Source organism: Phacochoerus africanus, chromosome 9, assembly GCF_016906955.1.
Source record: "Phacochoerus africanus isolate WHEZ1 chromosome 9, ROS_Pafr_v1, whole genome shotgun sequence".
NCBI lineage: Eukaryota > Metazoa > Chordata > Mammalia > Artiodactyla > Suidae > Phacochoerus > Phacochoerus africanus.
In genome coordinates, this window is record NC_062552.1 from 2,296,486 (window position 1) to 2,317,977 (window position 21,492).

The 21,492-nt window shown below is 51.0% G+C and overlaps 1 protein-coding gene across 3 annotated transcripts; it reads left to right on the plus strand.

Annotated features, from left to right (window-relative positions):
• Positions 1-15,143: 15,143 nt before the first annotated feature.
• On the plus strand, positions 15,144-21,257 carry FAM50B (family with sequence similarity 50 member B). Of its 3 annotated transcripts, none has more exons than XM_047797226.1 (2): positions 15,144-15,576; positions 19,740-21,257. In XM_047797226.1, the coding sequence occupies exon 2, from the start codon at positions 20,184-20,186 to the stop codon at positions 21,174-21,176; it is 993 nt and encodes a 330-aa protein (XP_047653182.1). In that variant the 5' UTR covers positions 15,144-15,576; positions 19,740-20,183; the 3' UTR covers positions 21,177-21,257. The 3 variants fall into 3 exon arrangements, with proteins under 3 accessions (XP_047653182.1, XP_047653181.1, XP_047653183.1); XM_047797225.1 differs by having other exon boundaries at positions 20,138-21,257; XM_047797227.1 differs by lacking the exon at positions 15,144-15,576 and having other exon boundaries at positions 19,509-19,816; positions 20,138-21,257.
• The last annotated feature ends 235 nt before the right edge of the window (positions 21,258-21,492 follow it).

Sequence of the window (21,492 nt, forward strand, 5' to 3'; positions counted from 1 at the left end):
GAGGAACTTGGTAAAACATCAAGAGATTATTTTTCCAAAACCGTTTTTTAAAAAATCCCAGGCACAATAAAAGCACATTGTGCTTCTCAGCATTTGTTTTTAAGAGTGTTTTTCCACTGCGTTTGGACGGCAGGGTTCTGTTTCTCCTCTCGCTTCTCCTGGAGTCCTTGGCGGCGGAACACATACCACGGTTCCCCCTTAACCCGCTCTGAGGACGGGACGTCCCGCCACCCAGCAGCGTCGTCCGTTCTCCTGCGTCTCGAAAGGCTCAGGGCGGTGCCAGGACCGGCCGGGATGCCAGAGGCATGAGGTCACGCGCCGGGTGCTGTGCTCTGCTTCCTGCTCCTTCCCGCCTGACAAACGCATGAATCATATCAGCTCGGTCCTCTGACTCGGCTCATTTCCCTGTTCCACAGACAGCTGGGACTTGGAGGAAGTGGGGCCAAGTGGGATCAAAACACGAAGCCGGGTGGCTTTTTCCTTCGAGGCTGGACCCCCTTCTCCCGCCTGGAGGAAAGCACAGCATCTGGCTTAACTCGGCTGGTTCCCGCCCTGGCCCAGCAGTGGTGATCTCTGTGGAAAAGCCAGAGGCTCCCAAGGCCCAGGGCGAGGTGCCTGCCACGGTGGCAGCGGGGACTCTTGTGCACCACTGATCTTGGCCCTGGCGGGGCGACTGCACCATGGGGGCAGGGGGGCCAGGCTTTGAAGCCTGCATCCTCTTTGCATCAGAGTTGTTTTGAAAAAGGCTGACAGCTGAGTTCTGATCCCCAAGCACTTGGAGGAGAAGGAGGCGTTTACCGGCCAGGAGGCTGTGGAAGTCAGACGGCGGCTTCTTTTCATCCAGGGGCCAGGGCCCCCTCCACCGGCTGATGCACCTCGTGAGCCCGCTTCATCCTCCCACCCCCCACCCCGCCTGACGGCTGCCCCGCACCCTCTCAGCGAGCTGAGCTTAGTTGTGACTTCAAATGAAAACCTGCTGGTCACACGTGTATCTTTTCCATTTATTTTAAAGTTGTGTCTAAATACACCTAACACCCAATTTACCATTTCAACGGTCTTTAAATTGCGGTTCTGCAACATTAAGTAGCTTCGCCTTGTTGTGTAACCTCCATCCATCCACGGAAGTGTGTCATCTTCCCAAAGAGAAACTCTGTCCCCTTTAATTTTTTTTTTTTTTTAATCTTTTAGGGCCACACCTGCGGCATAAGGAGGTTCCCAGGCTAGGGGTGGAATTGGAGCTGTAACCACCAGCCCATGCCACAGCCACAGCAACACGGGACCTGAGCCATGTCTGCAATCTACATCACAGCTCACGGTGATGCTGGATCCTTAACCCACTGAGCGAGGCCGGGGATCAAACCTGCGTCCTCAATGGATACTCGTTGGATTCGTTTCTGCTGCGCCACGACAGGAAATCCACTCCGTCTGCTTAAACACTAACTCGCCATCCCCTCGCTTCAGCCACTTGACAGCCACCCTCCCATGTTCTGTCTCTAATTTTGATGACACTAGGGGCCTCTAGAATAACGCAGTACATGGCTTTTTGTGACTGGCTTTTTTCACTGAGCATGACGTCTTCAGGGTTCCTCGGTACTATAGCCTGTGTCAGAATTCCTTCCGATTTAAGGCTGAATAATACTGCATTTTATGAAGAGACCACATTTTCTTAGCCGTTTATTCTTCGATGGACAGCTGGGTGGCTTCCACCTCTTGGCTGTCGTGAATAAGGCTGCTATGAACGCGGGTGTGCACATGGCTGTTCAAGACTATTTTCAATTCTTTGGGGACAAACCTAGAAGAGAGGTGTCTAGACTACATGGTAATTCCATGGAAATTTTCTGAGAACCTGCCACACTGTTGTGTTTATTTTTTTAAAGGGTTGCATAAGATGGGAATGTAACTCTTTAAATTAAAAAAAAAAAAAATAGGAGTTCCCGTCGTGGCGCAGCAAAACGAATCCGACTAGGAACCATGAGGTTGCAGGTTCGATCCCTGGCCTCGCTCAGTGGGTTAAGGATCCAGTGTTGCCGTGAGCTGTGGTGTAGGTCGCAGACACGGCTCGGATCTGGCGTTGCTGTGGCTGTGGTGTAGGCTGGCGGCTCCAGCTCTGATTCAACTCCTAGCCTGGGAGCCTTCATATGCCACGGGTGCAGCCCTAAAAAGACAAAAGACAAAAATAAAAATTAAAAAAATAAAATAAAGAGCTTATGCCACGGGTGCAGCCCTAAAAAGACAAAAGACAAAAATAAAAATTAAAAAAATAAAATAAAGAGCATAAGAAACGTAGGTTTCGTGGCAGATCTGTAGTTCACGGAGGAGGCGGGCTGCAGTGCTGCATTTTCTTTCTGGTTGATCCACGTGGAGAAGTTTTATAAGCTTCCTTCTCTTTAAGGATCTGGTCGAATTAGAGTCTATTATTAGTAGCATATAGTCAGTGAAGAGCAGAAGGAAGAGCTACTAAGTTTACTCTTTAGAGAAGACTGTGCACAGTTAAGGCGATTGCCTTGTCCTGCTGAGGTGTGTTTACTCACCTGAACCCATGACCTTTCATCTCCCCCGTCACTCATTCATTCATTCCTTGGTTCCTTCAAACCCACTGCCGCCTGCTGGCCGTTAGTCAGCAGGCAGGGCTCTCTCCCCCAGGCACCTGCGTCTGTGTCTCCCTACTCTAGCCATGTGCTGGACACGCGAATGCCCCAGCAGTTAGACCCAAATGATGAGGGCGTGAGGGGCGCGGCCCGGAGACCCCGGGAGCCTGTATCCCAAGGAGGAGCGGCTGGTTGCTCTGGGGAAATGCAGGCCCGCGGTTCCAGATCATTCTCGTTTCCAGGTAAGGCAAGACATCTAGAAGCTGGCGTGAAATCTGCCCGTTTTAAGTGCTAACCCCTTATTCAGAAAAAAAAATATTAAACCTGGCACAGGCCAAATAAAAATACATTTGTGGTCAAATGCAGCCCTCGGGTCAGTAATCCTGGCCTCCATCCACTCCAGTGAAGTTCTTCCCGGGTCACAGAGGCCAAGTCCGCACTCTTGTTTCCCACTGGGTGTCCATCGAGAGGGGATGGACAGACCGAGAAAGGGGGAGGGAGGCGGCCCTCCACGAAGCCGCCGGAGCAGTGGCTGCTCAGCCCCCACAGGCCTGGGCCTCTTGGCTTCGCTGTGTGTTGCTGGAATGTTTCCCAAGGGAGAAGCTTCCGCCAGAACTGACGGCACGGCCATCTCTTTCCACTGTGACTCGTCCTAAGTCACGCTTGCCTTCCTCTCAGGTGGCACTGACCTGGCCAGGAGAGTCGTGGGAAACGGCAGAAGGGAACGGAACTGAATACTCAGTCGGTGGGATTGAGCAGGATTTCGCTTTGCAGTTGGCACGAGGAACGCCCTGGGGCGGCCGGGGACTGACCGGAGCCCGGCCACTGGGGAGCTCCACGTTGTGGGACCTGCCCCAGAGCCCCGACACTACACCAGACCTGGGATCCCGCGACATGCTGTGCCACACCCCTGGGCTGTCACCCGTGGGTGGGTGACAACATCCACTGCTGGCTGAGCTCCTGCAGGACCAGGAAAGGCCTCGACGGGGCTGTTTTCAGGGAGGAAGGACGGGGCCTGGGGTGCATGTGTGGAGCCCCCACAGGTGCTGGGCGGAGCCCATGGGGCTGAGGAAGGCGGGGGCCCACGATGGGAGTTCCACATCCAAAGCTGGCCTTCTGGGTCGAAGGCAGGTTACTTTTCAGTGAAGGAGGGGAGAACCGCTTTATGTGATAGTTTCCTGGCACTTATAACACTTACTTTATAAAACTTTAGGCATCTAGACGTGGTATGCAGCCCTCCATCTGTACGCAAGCTGGCAACCCCAGGATGTCAGGAGTGGCCTGGGGCACAGTTCCTTTTGCCCGGGTATTCTGGTCACTACCACTGTGTACCACTGTGCTACAAACCACCATCTCATTATGCTCGTGGATTCTCTGGGACAGAAACTGGGACTGGGCACAGCTTATCTCTGCCCCACCATATCTGGGGCCTCGGCTGGAAGAACTGCTCGGTGGGGGTGGGGGGGGGTGACACTATAGTCAGCGCCAGAATCAGGCCTGTTGATTGGTGCTGGCTGTTGGCTGGGATCTCAGCCAGGCTGTGGCTGCAGCCCCTAGATATGGCCCAGGCTTCCTGCCCAAGGAGGACAGTCTTGGAGGGCCACCTTCTTACACGATGGATGGGGCTCCAGAGGCGAGAACCCCAGAGAACTAGGCGGTAGCTGCACTGCTTTCCCCAGAGACACAGACCCCACCTTCCAGTCCACGCCATGCAGAAGCTCCTGGGCGAGAGATGGAACCCGAGCCACAGCCGTGACACCAGGTCCTAACCCACTAGGTCACCAGGGAACTCCCTTGGGGACCATGTTTTGATGTCACCACACGGATAAAATACTGCAGGCCATCCCAGTGTTGGACCAGCTTTTAGGAATTTATCTAAAGGCAATTCAAGGAGCATTTCATGGGAACATGAAATCTGAAATTTTATAGTTCCTACATGAAGGAAACTTAGAGGTTTTCCTCCTATACGACAAAAAATTCTAAAAATTTGTGTCATCAGTCACAAATTCTTGAAACTGAAACTTTTCTAAAATATCAATAACTCGTTTGATCACCGTAAGAAAACCCGAATTACATCTTTCTATTCTCTCTACACAAAAGATCGTGAAATTGTCCCCATAGGAAGTGGAGATAATATGTTGCCAAAAAGTGCAGGTGTTTGGGGCTGTTACATCATCACATGAACAGCTTTAAGAATATTCAGGACATAAGGCAGTAATTAATCCCAAAGAAGGAAAGACCAAGATAAGCAAGAGCAATGCAGGAAACTTCACGGAGGGAGAGATGGGGTCCGACGGGCAGAAGGAGAAGGGGGGCTGAGCCAACTGGTCAACCCGTTTGGTCCGTTCCACCCACCACCAGTTCCGACAGGCTCAGTTCTCATGCTGATTGGTCCGTGTCTGCCTTGGCAGTTGGTCAGGGATTTGCATATCATCCCTGTCGGTTGGGGGAACAACGCTAGCAAAGGCACAGAGAAGGAATAATCTTGGCCCGGTTCTCAAACGGTAAGGAAACTGGACTGGCTTGAGTCCAAGCGGGGCGGTGATGGGGAATCATCTGTTTAATTTTCGTAAAAACCGATTGTGAGGAATACTGAATGTCCAGCAAAGAAATCTGTCCATAATCCTGCAAGCAGTGCAGAAGCATGAACACTTTCGGGAAGGCGATGACAGGAATGGCGGTGTTTGTTGTGTTTTAGGAAGATCGGTGCAGGGGTTGAAGGGGTTAAACCATCAAGACCTTTTCAGGAGGTGCTTGCAGTGATCCAGGCATCTGCTTTTCAGATGTTAGCTGGGGAACCAGGAATTTAGGCTCGTTGGTGGGTCACCTCCTCATCTCAGGCTTTGGACTGTCAGCTTATGATGGACCGCGGGTGGAAGCCCCTGGGCCCCTTGCCCAGCGTAAAATCCCCCACTTAAAATCCCCTGGTCCCATCTCCTTCCAGCCGCTGCGGAGAGCAGTTCTATTCACCCGGCTTCATGCACCTTGTCTCATCCCCATCCTTGTGGCTCCGCAACGCAGGGACGGCCCAGCTGTCCAGACAAGGGCGCGCTCCTCCACCCACAGCTCAGACACGCAGGGTTGTCAGCATCCCGGGCACAAGCACCGATGACCGCAGACGTGGGCTGTAGGGTAAACACCTCCCCTGTGCTCCTCGCCCCGTGATGACACATTTCTAGGGCGTCCGAAGCTCCCGTGGGGTTGGTCGGACGGTGCCCCGGAGGGACCGCCGTCTTGGCCTTACTGGCCCCGCTCCAGCCTCCCGTCTCACCCTGACACCCCCTCCTGCTCCCTGTGACCGCAGTCCTGGGCGCACCCCCAGGCATGAGCCTTTGCACCACGCACTCCTCTTTGGGGAAACCCGGGCCGAGCTGGAACAGGGCCCTCCCCGACCATGGCTTCAGAACCCAGAATGTTCTTCCCCCACTGGGAGCATCCATCCACGTGGCCTACGGCGAATGTCTCCTTGTGACCTTTTAACTCTGAGGTGAGTTCGCATACCTGACGCCGTCTGTGTAATAAGGGGCGACGTTAAGCTTGCAGGGAGGTCACTCGAGGTCCCAGGAGGAGTGGAGAGCTTGGCAGGGTAGGTCCTAGATTTGAGCTTTGCCGCCTACTAGGGGAGCGATGAAGGCAGTCGGGCCTGGGGCACCTCCATCCAGAAAAGAGGGAGGCGGTCACTGCCCGCCGGTGCCGGGTCCCGTGAACACCAAACGGGACAGTGTCTGCGCTGGCAGTGGGCTCTCTGCCTTTCTCCCCCAGCTGCTGTTTGGATGGAGAGTCACCTTTCCCCGCCACCCCCCGCCCCTGCCCCCGCCACCCCACCCCTGCCCCCAGGCAGGCTCTGAGGGACCACATCGGAAGGGACCGGGCATGGTTTTCCTGGCCGCCGGGGCTGGAAAAGGCAAGAGGAAAGCTGTGACGGGATCTGGGAAGGAAGCGCCCTCGCTCCTCTGAGCACAGTCGAGAGATCACTGCCACTTTGGCCAGGATGTGGATGAGACAGGTCATTCCTGGAGATGGCTGGACACCGTCTCGTGACCCTGGCAAGTGTCATCCTGAAGATGACACGGAAAGGCGGGAGCGGCTCCCAAGCTTCCAATCCAGCTGCGTCCACAGCCAGGACGTCTGGTCTCTGCGGACACGTGCGTCGTTGAACCCTTTACGTGGGCCAGTCCGAGTCAGGCTCCTCTGACCTAGAACGAAAAAGAGTCCCAGCTGGTGTCCTATGTAAACAGGCTTTGTCCTTGTCAACCCCTATGAAAACATTAGTTTTTATTCATTCACTCATTTGTTTTTGAAGGTAGGGTTTGGGGTTTCGTTGTTGTTTTGGCCGTGTTGCACAGGTGGCTTTGATAAAGCATCTCAGGCCAGATATTGAACCCTGGGCTCCAGCAGTAAAAGGGCAAAGTCCTCACCCCTAGGCCACCAGGGAACAGCAAGCTTTTCTTATTTTTATTACTACTAGTTAGAAAAAATACCTATGGTCTATGGAGCAGATTGAGAAATTCATTTGAATGTAGTACCTTTTGGGAAAAAAATCTAAACCACTGCCTTACAATGTTCAGAGATAGCTCCCAGCTACATTTAATCTACATAAAAACACTCACGAAACAACCCTACAAAACTGAGTTTAAAAATATATATTAAACTCACAAGTCAAAAAGAAAAGACTGTCATATTTGGCTACATAAAAATAAAACCACAGGAGTTCCTGGTGTGGCTCAGCAGAAATGAATCTGACTAGTTCCCATGAGGATGCAGGTTCAATCTCTGGCCTTGCTCAGTGGGTTAAGGATCCGGTGTTACCGTGAGCTGTGGTGTAGGTCACAGATGTGGCTCAGATCTGGCATTGCTGTGGCTGTGGTGTAGGCCGGCAGCTACAGCTCCAATTTGACCCTTAGCTGGGGAAGATGTTTGGAACTTGTATGACAGATAAAAGAGTATTCTCAATATATAAAAAGTTCTTATAAATCAATAGGAAAAGAAGAAATCTCAACAGAAAAAGAGGTTAAATTTTTTATCATGAAATTTAAAAAGCACAAGACACTCAACTTAAAAAATCAAAGAAAGTCAAGTGTTATCAGGCTAAAGAGCATCACTAGTAATTGTAATAACTAATATATATTAAATGTCAGGCACTATAAGAATTCTCTCACAAAGACGTAGATATAAGAATGATTATTATAGCATTAAAAAAACCAAATATCAAGCAAGAGAAAATTATTAAAATATGTTGTGATACATCCCTATATGGAAATACCTTTGGGCTTAAAAAGGATCTAATAGGCCTTTAAGTGTTAACATGGAAAGAAGTGTGACATACCGTTGACGTTATCAAATTATGTACAAAATCATTCCATTTATATTAAAGTACATGTTTATATATACATTTAAAGTCTGGAAGTAAATGCCAACTATTAATAATGATTCTCTCTCAGGTTTGGGTTCCAAAAAGACCATTTAATGTAGTTTTTACAAAAGTCACATAGTATAAAAATGTTTTTATTTCAAAAAAAGAAACGAGGAGTTCCCGTCATGGCTCAGTGGCTAACGAACCCGACTAGGAACCAAGAGGTTGTGGGTTCCATCCCTGGCCTTGCTCAGTGGGTTAAGGATCCGGCGTTACCGTGAGCTGTGGTGTAGGTCACAGACGCAGCTCAGATCTGGCGTTGCTGTGGCTGTGGCACAGGCTCTAGCTGTAGGTCCGATTTGACCCCTAGCCTGGGAACCTCCATATGCTGCAGGAGCAGCCCAAGAAATGGCAAAAAAAAACCCCAAAACAAAACAAAACATAAAAACGAGCACAAATCAGAGAGAAGCCCAGGCTGGGTGATCTGGGGCCACCCTGACAGTGGGATTTACCCCCTTGTCCTCGGCAGCGTCTGAGCGCCAACAAAGCCTGTGGCAGGTGACAGTCCCTCTCACGTCTGGGGAGAGGGAAGGAGGGAGGCGGGGCTGAGAGATCTAGGCTCCACCCCCTCAAAGTGGTGCAGGGAGTGGGCTGCGGGGCCTCTCGGGCTCAGAGAAGGGGAGAACTTCCCAACCAGGAAAGCAGGAATGGCAATTGTCACAATCAGCGAGTCACAGTCAATCGCAAGTGAACCAAGAGGACTGGTTTCTCGCGGTCACTCCTGAGAGTAAGTGCCTGGCGAAGGTGTTCAGTCGGGGCCCTGGAGAAGCTGAGACGCAGCCATTTGCCAGGCTGCTGTGAAGGCAGAGGCTGCCCCCAACTGCTCGGCCGCTGAATCAAGAGTTTTTTGTCCTTAATCTAATCCCCTCCCAGACCTCTGGATTCACCTGTGGACTGATGCAATAACAGTCACCTGCTATGACCAGCGACGTCTGATAAGGTCCATGAGTCATTACCTTTGGCAGAACAGGCACCTCCCCACCCTAGCCCGAGAAATCTGGATTTCCAGATAACCAGCCCAGAGTTTCTAGATAACCAGCAGCAGGGTTTCTGGATAACCAGCCGCAGAGTTTCTAGATAACCAGCAGCAAAGAAGAATGGCTTAAGCAAGTAAGCTCTAGGCTCCCTGATCCGTGTCTTGTGATCAACTTAGATGAGTTCTGAGAACATTCTCTTGGTTGAATTCTGGACCTGCACAGCTCAAAAGGAGCTGATAATCCAGTCTGTAATTTCCCAGGTAAAGACAGAAGCGTGGGGAGTTCTGCGGCTTTCCCTGAGGCCATAACAAGCTGGGCTTTCTGCAGTCCATCCTTGAGGGCGCCACCCGTACCCCGAAGGCAAAGGTCCTACCTTCGCCATAGATTCGTACTCTAAAGAGAAGGTACAGATTGATTTTTCAAAATCTGGGAGACAAAACTGGTCACTTAAAACCAAGAATGAGGGAAGAAGTTCTTTGGACGGAGGAGAGAGGCTATTGGAGAGAAACACGCGCCTTCGGGAGTGAAAGAGGAGAAATGAACACGCAGAGCCCGGGGGATACAAGAAACTGGGTCCTCTTCCGGAGTCCTTTCAACTGTGTGTGGTGGTCGAGAACAAATTCTACCAATGTCCGACGGGCCGGTGCGTGTGCAGGCCACACACACAATAACTACGGCAAATAGGGAGAGAAGGGGACTTACACATGGTGGCAAGATTGTCACATTACTCCTAAAGTAGTGAAATATTACTCCAAGTAAACTGAAAAAATTGAGAATACAGGGTGCAATCTCAAAAGCAACCTCTAACAATCCACAAGAAGATACAGCAAAACAAACAAACAAACAAACAAACAAAACACAACAGAAAAATTTTAACTGGGAGTTCCCGTCGTGGCTCAGCGGTAACAAACCCGACTAGCATCCATGAGGACATGGGCTCGATCCCTGGCCTCGCTCACTGGGTTAAGGATCCCTCATTGCTGTGGCTGTGGTGTAGGCGGGCGGTTACAGCTCCTATTGGACCCCTAGCCTGGGAACCTCCATGTGCCACGGGTGCAGCCCTAAGAAGACAAGAAAAAAGGAAAAGAAAAATTAAAATTGAATACTAAAAACTACTCAAGTCATGCAAAAGGCGACAGTAAAGGGGGGAACAGAGGAATGAAAATAGGGGAAAAATAGAAAATAAGTAATAAAATACCAGATGCCAATAAAAGCCAAATTGTTAAGAAGCCATTTACAATGGCTCCCACTAAAAGATAAATGCTTTAACTACTTGCGTATAAAGCGAACATGTGCAGGATCTGTATGATGAAAACTACAAAATGCCATGAGCGTAATCAAAGGAGCCCTAAACGAATGGAGGTCACGCAATGTTCACAGACTGGAAAGCTCCATGTGATCAAGAGAGCCAATCCCTCCACCTCGACCCATAAATTGACTGCTCTCCCAGTAAAACTCCAAGAAAGACCACTTACAGCAGATAGACTAAGTGATGCCACAGCTTATGTGGGAAGACAAAAGAACTAGAACACTTGAAAAGTTCCTGAAAGAAAATGACTGGAAGATTCGTATTAACCCATGTGAAGACTTTCTACAAAGCTACAGCACGCTAACACAGGAGCAAAGTAACACACGCAGTTCAGTGGAACAGAACAGAGTCCAGAAATAGATTCATAAAATTCAGCCAACTGATTCTGACAAAGGTGCAAAGAAAATTCAATGGAATAAGGATGATCTTTTAAACAAACGGTGCTGGAACAATTAGACACTTATATGCATAAAATTAACTTTGACCTAAACCTCATATCTTATACAAAAAATTAAGTAAAAAATAGGAGTTCCTGCTGTGGCTCAGTGGTTAATGAAACTGACTTGTATCCATGAGGACTTGGGTTTGATCCCTGGCTTCACTCAGTGGTTTAAGGATCTGGTGTTGCTGTGGCTGTGGTGTAGGCTGGTGGCTATAGCTCGGATTAGACTCCTAGCCTGGGAAATTCCATATGGCACAGGTTTGGCCTTAAGAAGTAAAAAAAAAAAAAAATCATAGATCTAAATGAAAAATATAAAACTACAAAATTTTTAGAAGAAAGCATAGGAGAAAAATCTTTGTAATCTTAGGTGAGGCAAAAAACTAAGACATCAAAAGCACAATCCATAAATGAACAAATGATAAATTGGACTTTGACAAAATTTAAAACTTTTGCTCTGCAAGAGATGTTTACAAGAATGAAAAAGAATCTATACTTGTAGAAGCTATCACAAATCACATATCTGGGAGTTCCCATTGTGGCTCAGTGGGTAATGAACCTGACTAGTATCCATGAGGTTTCAGGTTCGATCCCTGGCCTCGCTCAGTGGGTTAAGGATCTGGCGTTGCCATGATCAGTGGTGTAGGTCGCAGATGTGGCTCAGATCCCCCCGTTGCTGTGGCTGTGGTGTAGACTGGCTGCGGTACCTCTGATGGACCCCAACCCTAGAAGCTCCATATGCCGCAAGTGCGGCCCTAAAAAGACAAAAGACCAAAAAAAGAAAGAAAGAAAAAAAAAAAACACATGTCTGCTAAAGGATCTGTATTCAGAACACAAAAACTCTCAAAACTGAATAATAATAATCAATGATTAAAAAATGAGCACCTAGCCAGAGCAATGAGATAAGAACGGTAAATAAATAAAAGGCAAATAAATAAGAAAGGAAGCGGTAAAAGTGTGAGTATTTGCAGATGACATGGTATTAAATATTCAAATCCCTAAAGATACCACCAAAAACTGTTAGAATAAACAAGTCCGATAAAGCTGCAGGATACAAAATCAAAGTACAAAAATGTGTTGCATTTCTACACACTAATAATGAACTAGTAGAAAGAGATTAAGAAAACAGTTCCGGAGTTCCCGTCGTGGTGCAGTGGTTAACGAATCCGACTAGGAACCATGAGGTTGCGGGTTCGATCCCTGGCCTTGCTCAGTGGGTTAACGATCCGGCGTTGCTGTGAGCTGTGGTGTAGGTTGCAGACGCGGCTCGGATCCCGCGTTGCTGTGGCTCTGGCGTAGGCCGGTGGCTCCAGCTCCGATTAGACCCCTATCCTGGGAACCTCCATATGCCGCGGAAGCGGCCCAAAGTAATAGCAAAAAGACAAAAAAAAAAAAAGAAAACAGTTCCGTTTACAACGGCATCAATAAGAATAAAACACATAAGAATAAATTTAGCCAGGGAAATGAAGAACCTATACCCTGAAAACTAGAAGGTACTCGATCAAAGAAATGGAATATATTTATGTTAAGTAAAATATTATTCGGCCATAAAAAAAGGGAAACCTGCTATTTGTGACAACACAGGCTTTGAAAGCATTACGGTAAGTGAAGTAAGTCAGAGAAAGACAAACGTGTGATTTCACCCACCTGTGGAATGTAAAAAATCAAAAAAGACAAAGAACACCAAGCTCACGGACACAGAGAAAAGATTAGCGCTTTCCAGACGAGGGGAAGGAAGGCACAGTGGGTAAAGGGGGTTAAGAAGTCTGTCTCCCGGAGTTCCCGTCGGGGCTCAGTGGTAAACGAATCCGACTAGGAACCATGAGGTTGCGGGTTCGGTCCCTGCCCTTGCTCAGTGGGTTGACGATCCAGCGTTGCCGTGAGCTGTGGTGTAGGCTGCAGACGAGGCTCGGATCTTGTGTTGCTGTGGCTCTGGCGTAGGCCAGCGGCTACAGCTCCGATTCAACCCCTAGCCTGGGAACCTCCATATGCTGCAGGAGCAGCCCAAGAAATGGCAAAAAAAGACAAAAAAAAAAAGAAGTCCATCTCCCAATAGTCATCATCAAACTCTACAAATAACCAATGCTGGAGAGGGCGTGGAGCAAGGGAACCCTCCCACACTGCTGGCAGGAATGTAAACTGGTGCAGCCGCCATGGAAAATAGCATAGAAGTTCCTTAAAAAACTAAAAACAGAGCTACCATATCATCCAGCAATGCCACTCTTGGGCTTATATCCAGAAAAATGCAAACTCTTGATTTGAAAAGAGATATGTACCCCGTATTCAAAGTAGAATTATTTACCAAAGCCAAGACATGGAGGAAACCCAACTGCCCATTAACAGACGCCTGGTTTCAGCAGCTATGGTGTATATGCACCGTGGACTATTACTCAGCCACTAAAAAGAATGAAATATTGCCATTTGCAGCAACATAGGTGGACCTACAGATTTTCGTAAGTCAGAGAATAACAAATATTACATGATATCACTTACACATGTAAATATAAAAAAATAGCACAAATGAATCTACATACAAAACAGAAAACAGACCCACAGACACAGAGAACCAACTTTTGGTTATGAAAGGGAAAAAGGAGGGGGCGATAAATTAGGAGTTTAGGATTAATAGAGACAACTAATATACATAAAACAGAGAAGCAACAAGGATTTACTGCAGAGGGCGAAGAACAATATTCGTCGTCTTCTAGAAACCTGTAACAGAAAAGAATCTGAAATAGGCACATAATGAAATCGCTTTGCTGTACACTTAAATACAATACTGTAAACCAACAATATTTCAATAAAAAATAAAATCTGTAACAAAGGATGCATTAAAAACTTTAAAAACTCAAATAACTATACACCAAAGAGAGAGGACGGTACTGAATGTAAATATAAAAATAAATTTTAAGAAGCTTTGAGGAAAGCCAATCTCAAATTGTAACTAAAGATAAATTTGGGGCAACTAGCTCATGTCTTTTGTTTATTTGGACCCAAATTAAAATGACGGGTGGCAGGAATAGCTATTGAGGTTGTTTCTTCTTTTGTGATGTATTTTGTGTGTATCACAAACAGTGGTGCCCCTGGCAGAACATACAAGTCGGCAGAAGGGTCCGACCTGTGAGGGGCCCGAGCATGAACTGCCCTGTCTACACGGCACAGGCATCCTGTCAATGGGGGAGTGTCTTCCATGTTTACAAGCTGTTTGAAGAATAAACCCAGAGCATGATGGACCAAGTGAAATACCTAACAGAGACCAGAGGCAATATCAAAACCCTCTGGGGAATTTGAAAAGATACATGCACCCCAATGTTCACTGCAGCACTATTTACAGTAGCAAAGACATGGAAGCCACCTAAATGTCCTTCAAGAGAGGAATGATGAACAAGGAAGATGTGGTACATATATACAGTGGAATATTACTCAGCCATAAAAAAGAATGAAATAATGCCATTTGCAGCAACATGGATGGACCGAGAAACTATCATACCAAGTCAGACATTGAAAGACAAACATCATGTGATATCACCCATATGTGGAATCTAAGAAAAAAAAAGGATACAAATGAACTTTGTATTTGAAGAACAGAAGCAGATTCTGAAAAACGTATGGTTACGAAGGTGGACAGGTGGGGGGCGGGAGGGATGGACTTGGGGTTGGGATGGGCACATGCACTCAGAGCTATACGGAACGACTGGCCAAAGGAGACCTGCTGTACAGCACGGAGAACCCCACCCAGTGTTCTGTGAACATCTAGGCGGGAACAGAATCAGAGAATGGGTAGGTGTATATGCATGACTGGGTCACTTTGTTGTACATTGGGAGTTATCACAGTCTTGTAAATTACAGACTTCAATAAAACATTAAAAACAAACAAACAAACCAAAAAACAGGGCTGGAGGTTCGAGAGGCCTCGGGAAGGTTATCCGCCCAGGCTGGCTTCCCTCCCACCTCCTGGGTAGCTGGCTTGGCGCATTATCAGTTTTATCAACAGCTCCAGACAAAGTAAAATTGATCCGCCACAAACATCAGCATAAGGACTGAAAAAAAAAGAAGGAAAACCTGAGAAGAAATACTTGGAGGGGTTGGAAGGGGACGCCCGCAGAGAGTGATGAATCTGGGAGATCTGGGCTGTTGTTTTGGGGGTTAAAATAATCCGTTCGGGGCTACTTTTCTTTTTAGACCACCCAATGCATGACTTGAAAAAAACATTAAAAATTTTTGATATTACGAAACTCAAGGGACACTTATGGTGCCGTCTATTTGAAGTCTGTGGCATGTTCTATTCGTATTTTTTTTTTCTTTTTTTTTTTCCCAGTGAACACACATACAGCAGTCATGGGTTGTCTGTCCAGGCTTCTTCCACTTGGTATGTATTTTGCACTTCCCTGTCTCTGATCACATGAGGGAATCTTCCCCTGACCCTGCAGCTTCTCGAAATATTGGCTTTCTCCCAAGCAAATGCTGGAAGACCTTTTTTAACCCCGATTTAAAAATTCACAACGCAGTCGCCTCTATATTCATTTAAAAACATCTGTGAAGGACTTCTGGTCTGGTGACAGAATTCTGGGGAGGTCATGCACGGGTTGGTTGGTTTTGGCATCTGAGGGAGAGGTCCTGCGGCTCTGCTTGGACAACCAGTTCAGAATACGCTGATGGCTGCTGGAGGGCTCCCAGAGGGATGAGGCCATCAGGAGACAGTCTAGACCCAACCTGGGCCCTTGGGCAGCGTCGGCACCTTACAGACGCTGGTCCACCATCAGTGTTCACGCAGGGCTGACTCTGGGGAGGCGAGGACACTGGCCACTTGCAGGATTAGCATTTTAAATCAGAACTCAGACTGGTGGAAGGTAAGCTGAAACCCAATTGTGACAAAAGGAATCTTTTTTTGATGGGTGGTGGTTGTTTGGAATGGAAACTGAACTGCAGTTTTTTGGTTTGTTTGTTTTTTTCCTATTAAAATGAAAGAGTAGTTTTTTAGTCTTGTCGAAGTTTTTAAAATTGCTGTTGTTTGTTTTTGCGTATTTGTTTACCTTGTAAAAACCCAGAGGAGACTACATTTCCTCTAAATTAAAATCTGCTTATTTAATCGGCATTTCAGATTCCCTGGAACAGACCGTGGCTGCTGTGCCCTCTTTGGTATTGTTATTTGTCGATAAAGTTTAAAAGTGTTGAGAGCAGAGGCTTTTAGCTTGATGGGGTACTTTTCATTGAGAATTGAGGCCTCAGGGGTGAATATCAGGGAACTTGTGGGGAAAATTCTTAAAATCAGGAACTCGGACTCTTAAGATAAACCTGCTTCCGTCTGTTCTTTGTTTTTCTTGTCAAGCTTTTCAGAGAGTTCAAGACTAACCTTGTTAATCTGGGGCTGGCTGGCTGCCATGCAGGAGGCGGTGATTGGGTTAGGAGGATGGATGCAGGAGAGCAGGAAGAGGGGTGACGAGGTTTGGGGACCACATGGGATTCGGGTTCTGAGCAGACTGGAGGAAGGGCAGTTACACGAAGTGGCAAAACTCCGGCTGATTGGATTAAAGTGGAGCTGGATGGACCATCCCATTGAAAACGGAGGCGGCCGGCAATCGGATTTATTTTACGTCTGATAGAGGCAATGAGCCGGGAGCCTGGAGAGAGGAGGGAGTTGGTAATGGTGTATCTGGGGGCGGCAGGAGCTGGAGGTTTTCTGTAGAGGGCTGAGGGCTAGCCGGGGGGCAGGGTGGGGGGCAGGCTCGGAGGAAGCGGACCTCCAAAGCCAACAGCTAGGACGAGGCATCTTCTGTTCAGGAAGAGTAAGTGGTGCAGGGTGGCTGCCGGTGCCGGGCGGTGTGGAGCGTTGGGAAAGGGGTGGGTGGGTTCTGTTATGAGAGACTCGGTAGGACAGAGGAAGGACTCCAACATGGTCTTAAAACAGAGAGCTGGGAGTTCCCGCTGTGGCGCAATGAGATCAATGGCATCTTGGGAGCGCCGGGGCACAAGGTTCAATCCCCAGCCCAGCACAGCAGGTTACGGCTCTGTCAGTGGCTGAGCTCGGATCGGATCCCTGGCCTGGGAACTCCACAGCCCGAAGAGGGGGAAGCAGTGGTCAAAAAAAAAAGCAGAGGGAGAGGTTGGAAGAGAGCATTGAGCAGCAGGTTTGCTTCTTGCGAGAATCACTGGACAGTGCACAGAAGACAGACAGGATTGAGAAGATGGTGACAGGGCCCCTGGAGGAGGCTGGAGGTGGGGAAAGCAGGATTCCTAGATGAAGGCAAGGGGCAGAAAAGGAGAGAAAAGGCACATCCAGGAGAGTGTGGGCGCGGGGCGGTAACATTGTGTGTGGAGGACCCAGTCCAAGGGACCGCCTGGCGCTCTTTCTTCTTTGACCACAACGATGGGGTTCCGGCACCCAACGCGCTGCCAGGCCCACGGGAGCCACTTCTACCCTCAGCGTGGCAAAGGGCTTCTCGTTGAGGCAGTGCCCCAGACACTCCGTTTGAGGAGGGCCAGGCTGAGAGGCTGGCATGCATTTCACAGCCGGCTTCTCCAAACGAGGTCCCAGGACACTCTGGTCTCGGGAACATTAGCAGATATAACCCTATAGAGGGGCAACATTTAATCACCCAGGAGCTCCCACTGCAGCTCAGCAGAAACAAACCCAACCAGTATCCACGAGGACACAGGTTGAATCCCTGGCCTCGCTCAGCAGGTTAAGGACCCGGTGTTGCTATGAGCTATGGGTAAAAGACGAAGCTTGGATCTGGCGTTGCTGTGGCTGTGGTGTAGGTCAGCAGCTGCGGCTCTAATTCAACCCCTAGCCTGGGAACCGCCACCTGCTGCAGGTTCAGCCCTAAAAAGAAAAAAGAAAAAAGTATTTAACTATCCAGAACTTGCTAGAAGCACGAAATACCTGACCGCCTTCTGGAGAGTCACAGCAGACAGAAGAGCATCAAAGACAGAAAACACGCTGTTTCACTCAGTTTCTCTTCATCGGTGGAGCTTAAGACCCTTTTCCTTTTCATAGACCATACCCTTGGAGAAACTGCCCCAGAAGAGATCCGACAAGTCCGAGTAGGATTTGTATGAAAATTTAGGCGGGGGTAGGGTTCAGTTACCCAGAGCATCAGTGTGACAGAGTCACAAGAAAGACCCGAAGCCAGGGCTGAGCTGCCAAACGTTTCCCAGGTAAGCTGCAGGGAGGGAGCCCAGGAGGAGGCGCTTGATGAAAGAGTCGTCCCGGAGAACTGGACAGCGGGCTTCCTGGGGCAGGAAGAGAATTTCTGGGCAGTTTTGGGTCCCCTTGGGGGACCTGTCGTGAATTAGAGACAGGCAGGCAGCAGCTGCGCCGTTTGCTCCAGCAGCATCCAGCCGCCTGGGTTAGCAGCTGAGAAGACAAGCCGGGTGGGACCAGGATGAGGGCTCTTTCGGGAAAGAATCACAGGACCAGGACGGAAAGGCGCATGTGCACGCGTGAGTCAGGAAAATGTATGTAATTCAGGAAAACCGCCAACAATCCCTTTTAGGACAAACTTGGAGTCCTTCCTCTGTCCTACCGGGTCTCTCATAACAGCACCCACCCTCCCCTTTCCCAACGCTCCACATGGCCTGGCACCCAGCAGCCACCTTGCAGTGCTCAGTTCCTGAAGGGAAGATGCCCCATCAGAGCTGTTGGCTTTGGAGGGCCGCTTCCTACAAGCCCTGCCCGCCCACCCGGAGGGGGCCAGCCCTCAGCCCTCTACAGAAAACCCCCAGCCCCCCCCCAATACACAGAGTCCCCTCCTCTCTGGTGGGTGAGGGGAGCGCAGGCACGGAGGGTGTGGTGATGCTGGAGGGGTGATGGGGTCTTTGGGGCTCCGGCTCTCAAGGTATCAGAGGGCGGGCGGAGTTGGGGTGCTCGTGCAAGTGAAAGGAAAGGAGAGAACAGAGCTAAGGTTTTGGAGATGAGCGCCACCCGCAGTGATGAGAGCTGGGTGTGGAAGTGAGGTGGGAGGCTGAGGCACCCAGGACCGTGCGGGAGGGGGATTGGAGGAGGAAGGCAGAGGAGGCAAGCGGGGACCCTCCAGGCTGGGGAGGAGGACAGGGACTGCAGCAAGGTCGGTCACAGCAGGGACGGTGTCCCTGGACAGCAGGAGCTTTAGGGAGCTGGGGCTCTTCGGGGGAAACTGAAGAAATGTTTTGGAAACAGCAAGGACACTCATCGCCGGTTCAGACTTTGAGATGATGAGGAAGCCCAGAGGAAACCACCTCTCCTTGAGGGAGAACCAGGCGGAAGTCGGGGGCAGGGGCAGTTTCCCGGGTGGGGCAGGAAGGCAGCCCGGCGTTTCCCAAGGGCGGCTGCGGCTTTAGGAGTTTGCTGATGAGCTGCTGCGTTCAGAGGGTGCGGTGGAAGGGCAGGGCTTGGGGGGTGAGGTCCCGTGGGTGCCCGAGACGGGACGAGACGGGATTGGTCTGAGGCAGGAAACGAATTAGGGCAGCCTCACTCTGCCTGGGTTGAAACATCCAGAAGGCAGTTTTGTGCTGGGAGCTCCCACTACAAGGGCTGTGCCCACCCTGGCTTCTGTGAACTTGAGCACTGGGCACGAGGAAGACTCAGCACTCACTGAAGGATTGACATTTTTTTTAGGGTTGTACTCGCGGCATATGGAAGTCCCCAGGCTAGGGGTCAAATCGCAGCTACAGCCGCCAGCCTACGCCACAGCCACAGCAATGCCAGATCTGAGCCTCATCTCCGACCTACACCACAGCTCATGGCAATGTCAGATACTTAACCCACTGAGCCAGGCCAGGGATCAAACCCGAATCCTCATGGATGCTAGCTGGGTTCGTTAACCCCTGAACCACAACGGGAACTCCAGGAATGACTCCTAAGGGAGGAATACGGACAGCAACCAGCACAGTCCTGCCAGGCCTGGAAACTCAGCTGAGGTGAACACCCCAGAGGGAGGGGCTGCCAGGTGTTTGTCTGGCCCTTCTCCCCTCACTGGCTCCTGTGCCCGATTGAGAAGGGAGGCGTTTTCTTACACTGTGTCTTCGTGGTCAGGACACCTGGAATCCAGGCTCAGGCCCAGCACAGGCGGGTCTCTGGGGGCTCTGACTCTTGCATGGATACCGGGACAGGTGAGTGTACCTGGACAGGTAAGAGTTCGCTGGGGAGACCAACCCTGACCATGGGCAGCTCCCCAAACCCAGCCTCCACTAGGCAGTATAGGAGCCGGTAGTCACATGTGGCTGCTGCATTTAAATTTAGTTAAAATTAAAAAATCAGTGCCTCCACGGTGCCATCCACATTTCAAGCGCTCAGTAGCCCCAAGCGGCTGCAGAACATTGCACCATCGCAGAAAGTTCTATTAGGACGCACCTTCGAGACTGTGCACTGAGCTATCTGGACACGCCCGGTGCCGGTCCTCTGTAATCCCGTCTCTCTCGTCCCTGATGCAGAGTCCACGCGGTAGCCCCGAGGCTCGGCGGCGGTGGCGGCGGCGCGATGGCTCAGTACAAGGGCACCATGCGCGAGGCGGGCCGGGCCCTGCACCTGCTCAAGAAGCGTGAGAAGCAGAAGGAGCAGATGGAGGTGCTGAAGCAGCGCATCGCCGAGGAGACCATCAGCAAGTCCAAGGTGGACAAGAAGTTCTCGGCCCACTACGACGCGGTGGAGGCCGAGCTCAAGTCCAGCACCGTGGGGCTAGTGACCCTGAACGACATGAAGGCGCGGCAGGAGGCCCTGGTGCGCGAGCGGGAGATGCAGCTGGCGCAGCGCGCGCGGCGGGAGCGGCGGCGCCGGCAGCTGGAGGCGCAGCGCGAGCGGGAGCGCAAGCGCGAGCAGCGGCGCCAGATCTGCGGCCTGTCCTTCTCCACCGACGACGGCGACGACGACAGTGACGGGGACCGCGAGGCCGCCGAGCCCGCCGGGCCCCGGAGGCCCCTGGGCAAGGACCCGGCCGTGGACACCAGCTTCCTGCCGGACCGCGAGCGCGAGGAGGAGGAGCGGCGGCTGCGCGAGGAGCTGCGGCGCGAGTGGGAGGCGCGGCGCGAGCGCGTGAAGCGCGAGGAGGTGGAGGTGACCTTCAGCTACTGGGACGGCTGCGGGCACCGGCGCGCCGCGCGCATCCACAAGGGCGGCACCGTGCAGCAGTTCCTCAAGAGGGCGCTGCAGGCGCTGCGTCCCGACTTCCGCGAGCTGCGCGCGGCCGGCGTGGAGCAGCTGCTGTTCGTCAAGGAGGACCTGATCCTGCCGCACTGCCACACCTTCTACGACCTGATCGTGGCGCAGGCGCGCGGCAAGAGCGGGCCGCTCTTCACCTTCGACGTGCACGACGACGTGCGGCTGCGCAGCGACGCCACCCTGGAGAAGGACGAGTCGCACGCGGGCAAGGTGGTGCTGCGCAGCTGGTACGAGAAGAACAAGCACATCTTCCCCGCCAGCCGCTGGGAGCCCTACGACCCCGAGAAGCGCTGGGACCGCTACACCGTCCGCTGAGCAACCCCCCCCCCGCCCCCCGCGTTCGGAGGCCTTGACCTCCCAGCTGAAAATGAATAAAGCCCGCGCGGCTTCACTCTGCCCCTGTGGTCGTGGTGTGGCTGCGGTGTTCCGGTCGGGGGGGTTGGTGTCGCCCAGGCGCTGTGGGCGGCCTGGCTCCGCTGGGCTGGGCGGGAGCCTGGGTGGGAGCGAGGGCCAGGGCCTGAGCTGACCACGGCGATCTGGCGAGGATCATGGGCGCGGACTCGGCCCCCGACTGTCTGGGTTCGGGTCCCAGCGCAGCTTCTTACGTGCTGTGTGATTTGGGGCAAAGTGA